The sequence below is a fragment of the Trachinotus anak genome, unplaced genomic scaffold (genome assembly GCF_046630095.1).
Source record: "Trachinotus anak isolate AG129_WGS33_773 ecotype Australia unplaced genomic scaffold, CSIRO_AGI_Tana_v1 ptg000016l, whole genome shotgun sequence".
Classification (NCBI taxonomy): domain Eukaryota; kingdom Metazoa; phylum Chordata; class Actinopteri; order Carangiformes; family Carangidae; genus Trachinotus; species Trachinotus anak.
In genome coordinates, this window is record NW_027273867.1 from 20,706,448 (window position 1) to 20,718,936 (window position 12,489).

Here is a 12,489-nt window from a genome sequence, read left to right on the forward strand (position 1 = left end):
TTTGGAGCATACACCTACTGGATTATCAATTGGATTCAATTGATAATCAATTCCATATTTAATTTATTCAACTGTCCAATTGTCCTAAAAAAAACATGCTCCAAATGCTGTTTCAAAGTTTTCTTTACACAGCTATTGAAAACATGATAGGTAATGAATCTTCTCTGTCTTGATCTTAAAATACAACATATTTTATTTTTATATTTTGTAGAATGTCATCTAACCCCAGGAGGCTAAAACCCATACATTTCCAGACAAAGTAAACTGGATATTTTAAGCAAATAAAACTGCCCAATTCTTTATAGTTGACTATTTGTATTTATAAATGCAGAGTATTCATGGTCCAAATTAAACAAACCTGTTCACAACATAATCAATTTTCCTGAAACCATTTTGTTAGAAGATGATCCACTCTAGACATGGGCTAATGTCGCCCTCAACTGGTTAAAGACAGAATCAGGTCACCAGGCTGATGACCTGAACAGACCTCGTCATAGAACTCAGTAATAATGCAATATGATTACACTGTTAACAGGAGAAATGATTGTATTTATATATTATTATTTATAATTTTATATTGTATTATTCTATGTAATAGGATTCATATCTTATAAAATCAAGTGCTTTGTGAGTAATTGGGTCATTTTATAGCAGCAATTTAAAAGCATTGTAATGCATCACAGCATAAATTATGTTTCCATGCGATTTGATATTTTTAGGTATTCAATCTTTACACAGTGTTGATTTACTGAAATACAAAGGTCTTTGGTGCTAAAGTTACCAAGGCGATAATATTACACATCTTAATTTGCAGTACAGATTAAATTGTTAGTATACTGTGTTTCTGATGTAATAAAATAATTAATGGGCTGAGTTGATAATTCTATTTAATGGGGAAGGTTTCTGCATCATGAATGGGGTGACTGATACTGTTTGTATCACTTCCTGCCATCAAACACTGGTGCTGTAAATGGGAAGGTATGCCAGCAGACTGTAAAGGGAACTGAAGAGAAACACTCACTTTTGCAGACGGGCTCAGTTTGAGTTTCAGCTTTGAACAGAAGCAACAAACGCTCTCTAACTCTCTCTGTGAGCAACATGAAGCTGGTGGAATATATTTTAATTGTCCAACTGAGCTGTCTTTGTCAAGGTAATGTTAACAGTTTTATACATTCATAAACCTTTTATTTAAAAGTTATTCACAAAGAGACATGAACTTTAGTTTTATTGATATGAGTTGTAACTAAGACAATTATGTATTTTTGTAATTGCATGAAGTTACCTGTGTTAATGCTATTTTTCAAATGATTTAACACAATTAGTGGTTCTCATTTACAGTGGATTCAGTTTGACTATCATGATAATTTTTGAATTGAAATTATAAACAAGTGAAAAGATATTAAATTATTGTTGTCAGTAATGTGACATTGTAAATACTGATGTTTTTTTTTACACTTTTATTTACTGTAAGAAAAGTACTTAACGAACAAATTTAATATGGATAAAGTAACACACTGTTACTGAAGGATATAATTATTTTCTATGCACAATATAACCCAGACAAAAGTACTGTAGAGCTGTCAGTGTATTTTAGATGAAATACTTCAGTAGCTTCTTAAGGTAAAACTTGAATATCCTGTGGTCCAGTTATACCGGCTCTTATTTTTGTTTTTGTAGGTTCTAAGTTTACAAATGCACCATTTTAATTTGAAAAACATTTTCCTTGAAGGAAATGTGGAGTTTAAAAGTAATTGAATTGTTGAAAACAGGGAGAAATAGGCAGAAGTGAGTTGTAAACGTGGTTGAAAAGGTAGACAGAGGCCAATCATGTATCCTAATGCCGAAAAGTAAGTAAGTGTAGAATTGGAAAAATTGCACGTGGCAGAAGGTGTAATTTCTCATCATGTTTCAACAACGCTGTACTCCATCCACACACACTTGGTCAAGCTGTTACCCTTCAAAATGTTTGATGTGGTGTGTTGGTGAGTAGCCTGTATAGGCCCATTCAGGTCGAGCTAACACTGTTCCAGCCAGTGAAAGTAATGAGTCTGTTCCCCTCTTTATTTCAGCTTTGCAAAACTCATCCACTCAAACACACCCAACTGATGTCCCAGTGAAAGCAGTGGGAAATAATACACAAGGAATAATACAAGAGGAATTCAACAGTGAGTCAGATCTTTTTTCTTATTTTGAATAGTCTCACTCTCTTTCTCTCTCTAACACACAGTTACACCAGAACCTCATAGCTCACTTTTTGTCCAGAATCAGGTTCAACACTATATGCCAAGGATGTATGAATATTCTTGCTGTTATTGTCACAGGATGTGGGCTGACCTGCTTGTGAAACACGTCTTGGTGAATTTTGCAGGTGCAAATTTAACAGTGACAATTGCAGAGCAACTCTCCCACGCAGACTCTGCAAGGGACCTTTGTTGCTGTCTGTTTCTTTGTAGCTACGCCTTTAACTGCATCCTCAGCAACACACTTTTGTCCCAGAAGCATCTCCAATACATTAACATTCAGAATCGCAGAAATGTAAATTACCAAAGTAACAGTGCTTATTGAAATAAGAAAATAAATCACATTCTAACTTGAATTTACATAGAGAATCAGGGCTGAGAAATTGAAAGATTACTATAAATATAGTAAAAAGGAAAAATATCATTAATCATAGGGTTAACAGTATAGACAGAACCAGGAAAAAAGATTCCACCAGGGATTTTTTGGTTTTATGACATGTGTATTAACCCTTAAAATATTGTGAAATATGTTAAGCGCAATGCAATTGAAAATTACATTTTTAGAAAATTTCTTAGAATACACACTCACAAATTCATACAATCTGAATACATAAAGCAAATGGTAAACAGTGTGTTTGAAATAACCAGGTTTAGTCACTCAGTACAACCTTGGAGTTCAACAGCACATAAACCAGACTGTTACATTTTAAAATTTCAGAATGGTTGTTAAATTGTAAGTGAAATGGTAGGAGCTTGTGCTGTCTCCTATTTTACTTTAAATGTGTTCAAATCAGTAATTGACTTCATACATTTTTCATGGATGAATGTGTGTAGGGTTATTTTCTGTTCAAAATTTTGACAAAATTTGTTGTAAAGTTGGCAGCATGTTTCAAAAGAAATATTCAGATGCTTTAGTTGGAGCTAAGATTTTAAGTGAAGTTGTAGTGGCTCTTGTTTAGCTTTGTTTATTATTTATTATATTTGTTTTTCTCATTCATATCTTGTTTGAGGTTTACACACGTGTCATATTCATACGGAAAACCGATTTCTCCTAAACAAGCGTTACATGTAGCATTTTTGTTCAAATCGGGCATGTTTAAAGGAGATATTTTAAGCGTTTTTTCATGCATTGTCCCTGTCAAATAAACAAACCAACAAACAAATAAATGAATAAATGTGATCACACTTGCTAAATGATAAACTGAAGATGTGGTCTCCTGCATGTTTCACCCACACTGCTCTAATTCACACACATTTGGTCAAGTGGTTGCTCCTCAAAGGCGTAATACATGATCACCACATGCGTTTGATGATGCAGCATGTGTTGATGCTTTCATTCGAATCGGTCCCACATAAACCACACTGGTGCTGTAAATACTCGTTACAGCACCGAATGTGTATTAATCCACCTTTTAAAATAGTCCCCTAAAAATCCACCGTTTCCTCCTGTTCGAGTAAAGTTTGCTAAAAGCTGTTACAGGACATTAATGAGCCTTTTTAAAAATTGAAACTATGTATTTGTGACCAGATTTAAAAGATTTAAGTCTCTAGCAAAGTGCAATGGATTTGGGGTCTAGAGCCACAGACAGGGGATTAAAATTGGCAAGTATTGAGCGATAGATTAATACATTGTTGACTTTGGTCTTTTCGTGGGATTGTTGTTGTGATGAGAAAAATGTAGAATAGAAACAACTTTACAGAATCAATAACTGAAAACATCTGACACACAAAACCAGAATAACTTTAATTGTAAGTGCTGAACTAAAAATTCCTCATCGGCTGCGTAAACTCAATAAACTATCATCAAACTATCAATAAACTATCAAATCAGACCAGAATTAGAGATCCAGAGTCTAAACCTTCTACGTGCCTGTTTCTGTCTGTCCTCAGGTGACCCTTACGTTCACCAGCTTGCTGGTAAATGTGAGTGGACTCTCAGGCTACCTGGAAACAGCAGTGAAGTGGTGCCACTCTCATTAGACTCCGCAGATGCGTTGGTTGAACAGATCTGTCAGGATCTTGACTGTGGCAGTGTCTATTCTGTGAATAAGGCCAACTCAACTTATAAAACCAACTGCTTTCACGGCTGTTTGTACAAAGATGGTCGATTGCAGAACTGCTCACAGAGTGTGGAAAGTAACTGTGCTGTGATTACAGCGGTTTGTGGTAAGCTTGTCTCTAATATCTGTCATACTTATGTACAAAATGATCTAGTATATACACTACTTATAGTATGTATGTATACAGTATATTCTTGTCTAAGGTCCATCTACAAGACTGGGCAGTTCCAGTTCCACTTCCCATCTTTGCCCGACCGCACTGAATAAAAATAAAATCAGAGTGGGCAGAGACAATAAGGAAACACAGGAGCAGTCAAATTGATAAACTTTTATTTCCCTTTTACTTTTCCTTTACTTGTGAATTCAAATGTTATAAAATGTTCAAATTTTATAAAAGGTTACTTGCAAATCATTTTCAGAATTATCTATTTTTGTTCATCCCTGGATTAGACATTGGTTTAATGCCCTTTCAACTGAGGCTGAAAATAGGTGGATATAATTACTCACTATGGAAGGTTTTTATTACTCTTCTCTTTTTTACTCTCCAATTAAGTTGAGAACTATACCTATTTAACTCTCTGCCCTTGTAACAGTGACATATAGTTAAGTTGACAGCATGCTAACGTTGTCCTCAGGCCACCAGGCTGTGCGGCTGGCAGGAGGGCCGGACCGCTGTGCAGGACGGGTGGAGCTGTGGAGAGATGGCAGATGGGGCACAGTGTGTGACGACCAGTGGGACCTGAGGGATGCTAACGTGGTGTGCGCCCAGCTTGGCTGTGGTTACGCCCTAAATGTGACAGGACAGGGTGGCTCCTTTCCCCCGGGCAGAGGACCCATCCACGTGGATGAGCTGAACTGCACGGGCAAAGAGGGGAACCTGTGGGCCTGTCCGGCTGCACAGGGGGAGCACGACTGTGGACACAAAGAGGACGCTGGTGTCATATGCTCAGGTCACAGTCTAAAAGAAAACATACATACAGAAAAAAAAAAAGAAAACCACAGACTTGAAACATGAATACAAATAAAATACTTTAAGAAAATTGAGTGTCAAAAAAGAAAACATTTTAATGTGACATATTATTTTGTTTAGAGTAACAAAAGGTACAAAGCATAACAAGAGTAAGAGCAGTCACGTTCACAACTCTGCAAGCGTAGAGCTGCTTTGAGCTAAATGCTTATATCCACATACTAGCTAACATGTTCACAGTGACAGTGTTAGCATGCTAATCTTTACCATGTTCGTCATTTTGGTGTAGCTAGTTAGCATGCTAACATTTGCTAATTAATAACAAACACAAAGTAAAGTTGACGCTGATGGGAAATTAGCCAGTTTTGTAGGTATTTGGCCTTAAACAAAAAGTATTGGACAAATTAAAATTTCGAGCTGAGGAAACAGATTCATCCTCTGGAGACCACAAATGTACAAAGTTTTCTGGCAATCTATCCAGTTGTGACAATTGGAGCTGAGAAAGTTAAAACCATAACAAAGTGGTGGATCACCTGACTGACATAGTCACCTAATGTGGCTGAAAGCTGAGGTCCTGCCAGTGCTCAATTATACAATTTTGGTGTAAAACATTTTTATTCATTTTATTTGGTCAAAATTTAATCAAATTTACTGCGATTTCCCCATAAAATAAAGGCATTGTGTAGTTTATAACTGTAAATTGTAAATAACACTCAGGTTGATTAAATCCCCAACTATCCAGGACATGACTGTCGTGTCCACAATGGTGACGACATGAATAAGGAGTTAAATCAATAACCTCTTTGTGGCTCATAAGGGAATAATGTACTTGATAATAATTTGTTCCAAAAGAAGTTTGTATTTTCTGTATTTTCTCTGTGCAGAGATGAAAGCAATCAGACTGACTGGAGGTCTGGACCGCTGCTCTGGTAAAGTGGAGGTCCACCGTAATGGCAGCTGGGGTACGGTGTGCGACAACTGTTGGAATAAAGACTTGGCCTCCATGGTGTGCTCCATGCTGCAGTGCAGTGCCGAGCCGCAGAAGTTCACCCAGTTTGATCCTCCTCTCGCCCACAGCAACGGGACGCTGTATTACTATAGTTGTAATTCACTTCATAAGACTCTGTGGCAGTGCAAGGAAATAATAAACAAACAGCACCTGTGCAAATCCTCCAAAGCATCTGGTGTCATCTGTAATGGTGAGTGAAAGATTTTTTGTGTTTATTTCTTCCAAAAACAATGTGTTAGGGTTGAGCTGGCTGATGATTTAGTCTCGACATAGTAAATCAGGGGGGAGCAGCACATTGGAAAAGGTAAGGTTGGGCTGAAATGATACATGCATCAGATTTTCTTTTAATTCCATAAAATGTACAAAACTAAAATTAAAATAACAGGAGTTTCATTCATTTGATACAGGTAATTTTATCTTGTTAAAGGTAATTGATCACAGCTGATCAACGAGACAGACAAATCTTCTGTAAAGTTTTTAAAACTGCACTGAAACTGAATCACTGACAAATGTATACATTTGTCAAGAAGATATTGGTGATTTTCCATATTCTAACAGTGTGTTACTCTTTTTTATGGTGTAAACTCGTTTGTATTTGTGTCCTAAATAATTATGTGAAGTTTTATTTTGCAACCTGTGGTATTTTCATACTTATTGTTCGATGTTTACTGAAATTTTGTTGTCAAATAGGAATTTAATATTGGGCTCATTCTGCTTATAATTGTGAAACTGTGATTGTTTAATTTGTTCTCTTTATTTATCATCTAAGTTATGTCAAACAAAAAACACTATTTTTGTCCTGCAGGTTCCCTCGGGCTCTTTACAGCCACCACAGCAAATGCAAGTGTAACAACCAGCTGGACGACTGGTAAATATTTAAGCTTTCATCTTTTTAAAAAAAGACACAGCCTGCGTCAAGTTGTACGTCTAAATGTTAATCGAAATATAGAGCAAAGCAAGTGAAGATAATATTTCTAAGTATCTTTTAAAAGTCACAGTAACAAACTTCCCTGTGAGTCTTTATTCAACTTGCAAAAAGTATGAATGATGTGGTTTTTTTCCGGGCTGTCCATCCCAGCAGGTGCAACAACCACAGTCGCTGCTGACCCGTTCTTCTCAGCGTCTCCGGAGCTTCTCATCACCATGAGTCTGTCGCTTCTGCTCCTCGTCTTTCTGATCACAAACACTGTGCTCTGCTGCCATTACAGGAAGAGACACGGTTGGTGCTCCTCACTTCAGCAGACACACACACACACACACACACACACACAGTCTCAAGGATAAGTTGAACTGTCTTTATCTAACCATGATCTGTTTAAAGGTTATCTTCTGATTTATATATATTTCATATTAGTCATCTTCAGTTCCAGATAAGTTGTGCTATTACAGTGGAAGTTCTTTTAGTATGTGCACAACTCAGATCAGTTCAGTTCAATTTATTATTATTTGCCTTTCTTTGATATAAAAAAAAAGGTTTAAGCACATGACTCTGTGTGTAACTGTATGTGTTTTATATTATATCCTTAAGTAATTAAGGACTGTCCTGTTTCTATTCCAACTGAATAATCTAGTTAGATCCCGTCTCTTTAGTATGACCAGATAAAAATCTCTTTTTCAAGCTACCCTTGGCCAAGACAACATAAACAGTCTAAGAAAAAAGACACACACTACAAAGTATACACAATCTCCAATTAAGATGCAATAAAGGAGTACAAATCTGGGTAAACTGGATAAACAGGTGAACTATCTAAAATAAAGGATGCATTTAAAACCGAACATTGAGGGCTCTGCTGTTTGTTCCAGATCCTTAAGAACTGACGTAACTCACCAACAGTAACCAGCTTTGGCAATTTCAAATCCTTCTGTGCATTGTTCCAGAAGGAGGAAGTGGCAGCATATTCAAAACTTGTTTTCTCTTCTGCCTCCTAATTTGAGGAACCAACATTCATAGAACATCATGAGAACAAAGGCCACAGGTTTTGATTTCTATGCAACAAAACATCCCCGGCTGGACTCAAGACTCATTTTCAGCATTTTAAACCACAATAACACCTTCAACTGTCACGTTAATCATTTATATCCTGTTTTATATGTCCACAGCTTTCTTGCTCCAACAGACGCGCAACAGCCCGCGACCTTCCTCTGGACATCATCACAACAACTACACCGGCGCTGTTGATCTCGTCAAAGTCACTGCCAACCCGCAGACAGATGGTCAGTGGTTGAACATTTCCAAAAACATAATAGATACAAAACTAAATGTGTGAGTAGAATTTAGTATCTTATAAACTAATGTTTGTAGCCTTTTCTGTCTTTATACCCTACATATAGTATATTTATTTATATACATACAAAGTGGTGAGAAAGAAATGTGCAGCAAGTCATCTCATCAAGTTGTTTTATTTATTTTTTTATTTTTTTGTGTTTGTCTCAAAAAGTCCCCCCCAACCCCAGGCATCTTTGGACCCAGCTTAGTAGTGCTGACAGCACGTCAGTAGATACAGACTATGAGCAGTATGACCCAAGCAATGACCCGTCTGTCCCTTTATCAACCTTTAAGAGTGAGATACGTTCTTTCATTTCCTCTGCATTTGTATTCGTCCTTGTGTGTTTCTTCGTCTTTGCCTCCTAAGATGTTCTCTTGCTGCTTTCGCATTTTGCGGTTGATGCTGCTCTGCTGTGTATGTGTATGTCTGTGTGTGTGCGTGTGTGCAGTAACGATGCTATTTGCACTGAATGTTTGCAGGATGGGTAGTGATTAAAATATTGCATCTTGTGCATCATTATGAATGTAGATTCTCAGCGGCACAGAACTGACAAGAACCCTTTGATGATGAAGCCTTCAGGTCTTGACAGCCTCTTTGAGGAAGGTGAGTCACTGTTAGTGTTGCAAGATGCAACAGAGGCAAAGATGTTACACACACAAATATATTCATGTTGTAAAGTACTGTGGATGGCAGTTATCATCAGAGGGTAGATGAAGGCACAAACACTGGCAGAGTTGATTACAGCTGGAACTAGTGGCTGAGAAAACATGAACTACTGCAGCAGAAATATTCAGTATCTCCACCAAATAGCATTTATCTTTAATATCATCTAACCTTTATTTACAAGGAAATCTCGTGAGTGACATAAATTATTTACTTTGCTTTTCCTTTTCACATCTTTTTCATTGTTGTTTTTCAGTCCCTGACCCCATGACTGAAGAGGCAGGAGACATGACAAGATACGAAGTTGACTCACAAAATGCTCAATATGCCAGAGTGTCAAAGATCTCAGTGGACTCATTCGATACCTCCAGCACCTCCTCTGGGGAATGCTACGAAAACATAAACAACGGCTATGTCGTGGTCACTCCTGGTCAGTTGAATTCATTCACTCAGCACGCATGTCTATATGAAGCCACAGCTGGCAGAAGGTTATAAAAACGAACTCTCATAAATTACAGATCCAGGAGAGGGCCAGTCATCTGATGTCATGGGTACTTTTGATCCTTTAAGATTTGTCAACGGCAATAATCAACTTAACTATGGACGAGCAGATCTGAGTTCAAGTAAATGTCACAACAGAAGTTTCAGCAGCAGATGTTAAAATAAGACTCATGAGGAGTTAACTTATCTTTGTTGATGTCTGATCATCAGGTGACGAAGACGACGGCCCCATCTACTCACCGGTGAGCCCTGATGAATGTGATGACTTTGGCACCTAAAAGCCGACAGTGGAGGTCACTCAAGGTCACACAGCCCCGGACTGACACTGTGACATCTGCAGTGAAATACGACACTGTACATTCATCATGTATTTAAGAACTAATACGTTTTCAGACTGTGACCACTCAGAGTGCATGAATGTAGATTTTGCAGGTTAAAAGACACCTGCACCTTTATGTTATACTCGGTTGAAAAGTGAAAGTTCTTAAGATGTCGAGGTTACATAGTGTACAAAACATAATTTTAATCAACAATGAATTTTCATTTAAATGTTAAAATGATGGTTTCACATAACTGAGATGTCTTAGAACTGTTCCCTCCCAAACTACATCTGGTGTAGATATCTAGATATTATTTTAATCAGCAAATCACCAAATTAATGCTTAATTGGAGCAGCAATTATATACCTTGAATGTACAGTTTCAGAAACTTGATTGAGATACTGCAGGTCATACAGTGCCACGAGCAGTTTGTTGCCATTTGTCAGTGATGACAAGTGACTTTTTTTTCTTTTTTTTTGGAAAATCTTAGAACAGATCAGGTATGATGATCAAACGCAATGCAAATTATATGCAAAAGCAGAGTGGACCTGCAGTGTCCTTGCAAATGCAATTTTATTTTGATGACGTTATCTAAAGCAAGTTTCTGCAAGTTCATTTACAGAGCACACTGAGATGAAAATGGATTAAAAGCAATGAATTCCGAGATGGTAGGAAATCAAATGTATGAATGAATGTAGAAGCAACAATGATTACGTTTTATTTCTTTTAGATTTTTTATATTTAACTAATGTGCTTAAATGGCAGTTTTATGTGATACTAGTGTATATATTCAAATAATGTGCTAATGATAGCTAATGGCTGAAGGTACAATCAAACTATTGAGTTCCAAAAGAATCTTTATAATTTTGAAGTGCACTACATGGCCAAAGGTATGTGGAGACACAAACATTACAACCATATGTGAGCGCTGGATTTGTAATAATAATGATAATTTAATGATTTTTCCATTTATTTATTGCAAGGGTGAAAAGATTAAAAAAACAGAATTTCTTGTAATTTAGGAGGAACCCTGCAAAATGAGGTCATGTGCTAAGGAGTTAGCATTTTACTTTCACTTTCACGATATAAAAAACAACCCCAGATCAAAAGGTTCACAAAAGTGTGTGTCCAAATACTTTTGGCCATATATTGTATTCAAAAATATGCTATATTTGCCACATGTGGGCATTTGTAAAGTTGTAATCAAACTATTGAGTTCTACCACAAGGTGGCACTACAAGCTTGTAAATAACTAAAGGTTCGCGTACCTGACTGGAGCGAGGCCTTTTTATGTAAACTACACAAGAAAACATAGTGTTTCCCATAGAAATGTTTTCCAGGCTGTAACAATTTGTAACAAATACCTATTTGTGCTGAGCGAGAAGGGAGAAGTCAAACCAACACACTGTGCAAATGTTTGAGACTGGAACTCTGGATCCTGATCTGGAGCCAAAATAAACCATCAGTGCGGGCTGAAACCGGACCTGGCATGGCTCGTCTTGGTCCATTACATCTGCAGCAGCTGCAGAGCATCAAGGTTTCCTCCTGATCCAGAGTAATGCCTTGAATCAAAGTGATGTCTTGTTTTGTACAGGTAAATATGACAAACTGCTTCAAAGCAGCTATAAAACTTAGTTGGGGGGGGGGTAGCAGTGGTGAATGCACAGATAAACATGGATTAGCTTCAGCTCAGTTAACATGAGAGGTGGGAGTGATGATGCATTACGCTGATAACCAGCAGGATAGAGTTTTTTTTTTTTTGAATGGAAAGTATTTGGCAAGGAAGAGGATGAGTGTGTGCTGGGGTGAAGGGAGGTGGGAGGAGAGGGGGTGAAGCGAAAGAGAGGACGTGGACGGAGAAGTCGGCAAAGATGAAACGTGTCTGAGAGAATCGTATATTACACACTAAAATTTAGTCCAGAGCTCCGCATCGAGATAAACAGGCGAATTAACGACCAGATCTCCTTATGAAACTCAATCTCTTTCACATGCCAGAGAATTCAGCACACACACACACCACACACGCTCACAGACCAACCCACACACCACTTAATAGAGATTCCATCTAAAAGTATGCAGCATGATATATCACAGATCCTCCTCGAACAGTTTGCTTTTGTTTTATTCCGCTCTGAAAGATTGATAAGTCAGAATCTTAAAATCTGTGGATTTACAGTCCTGATTAACATCAAGGGAATGAAATGTAGTACAACAGTATTTCATGTAGCCTGTAGCATTTGTGGGATTAGAAGATCGACCCTCTGTTTTTTTCTTTGTTCATTAAATCAGTTACACACAAAGGATTACGGCTCCATAAGTCCATAAGTTGCTTAAAGTGTCCAGACAACAGATCCTGACCGAGTTTAAACTTTTGAACTCTGGTGCAGGAGGCCTGGAGATCACTGTACCTGCCTGCAAACGATGCACAGAACATACCAGAACCTGAAGTTACAGCTGCTGCA

At 37.5% G+C, this 12,489-nt stretch overlaps 1 protein-coding gene across 3 annotated transcripts; it reads left to right on the plus strand.

Moving 5' to 3' along the window:
* Positions 1 to 969: 969 nt before the first annotated feature.
* On the plus strand, positions 970 to 11,505 carry LOC139634369 (T-cell differentiation antigen CD6-like). Of its 3 annotated transcripts, XM_071500779.1 has the most exons (13): positions 970 to 1,150; positions 2,070 to 2,165; positions 4,131 to 4,406; positions 4,936 to 5,250; positions 6,152 to 6,466; positions 7,082 to 7,144; positions 7,355 to 7,495; positions 8,377 to 8,490; positions 8,715 to 8,837; positions 9,072 to 9,146; positions 9,463 to 9,636; positions 9,725 to 9,829; positions 9,918 to 10,122. In XM_071500779.1, the coding sequence occupies exons 1-13, from the start codon at positions 1,099 to 1,101 to the stop codon at positions 9,983 to 9,985; spliced, it is 1,917 nt and encodes a 638-aa protein (XP_071356880.1). In that variant the 5' UTR covers positions 970 to 1,098; the 3' UTR covers positions 9,986 to 10,122. The 3 variants fall into 3 exon arrangements, with proteins under 3 accessions (XP_071356880.1, XP_071356881.1, XP_071356882.1); XM_071500780.1 differs by lacking the exon at positions 9,725 to 9,829 and having other exon boundaries at positions 9,918 to 11,505; XM_071500781.1 differs by lacking the exon at positions 8,715 to 8,837.
* Positions 11,506 to 12,489: the final 984 nt, after the last annotated feature.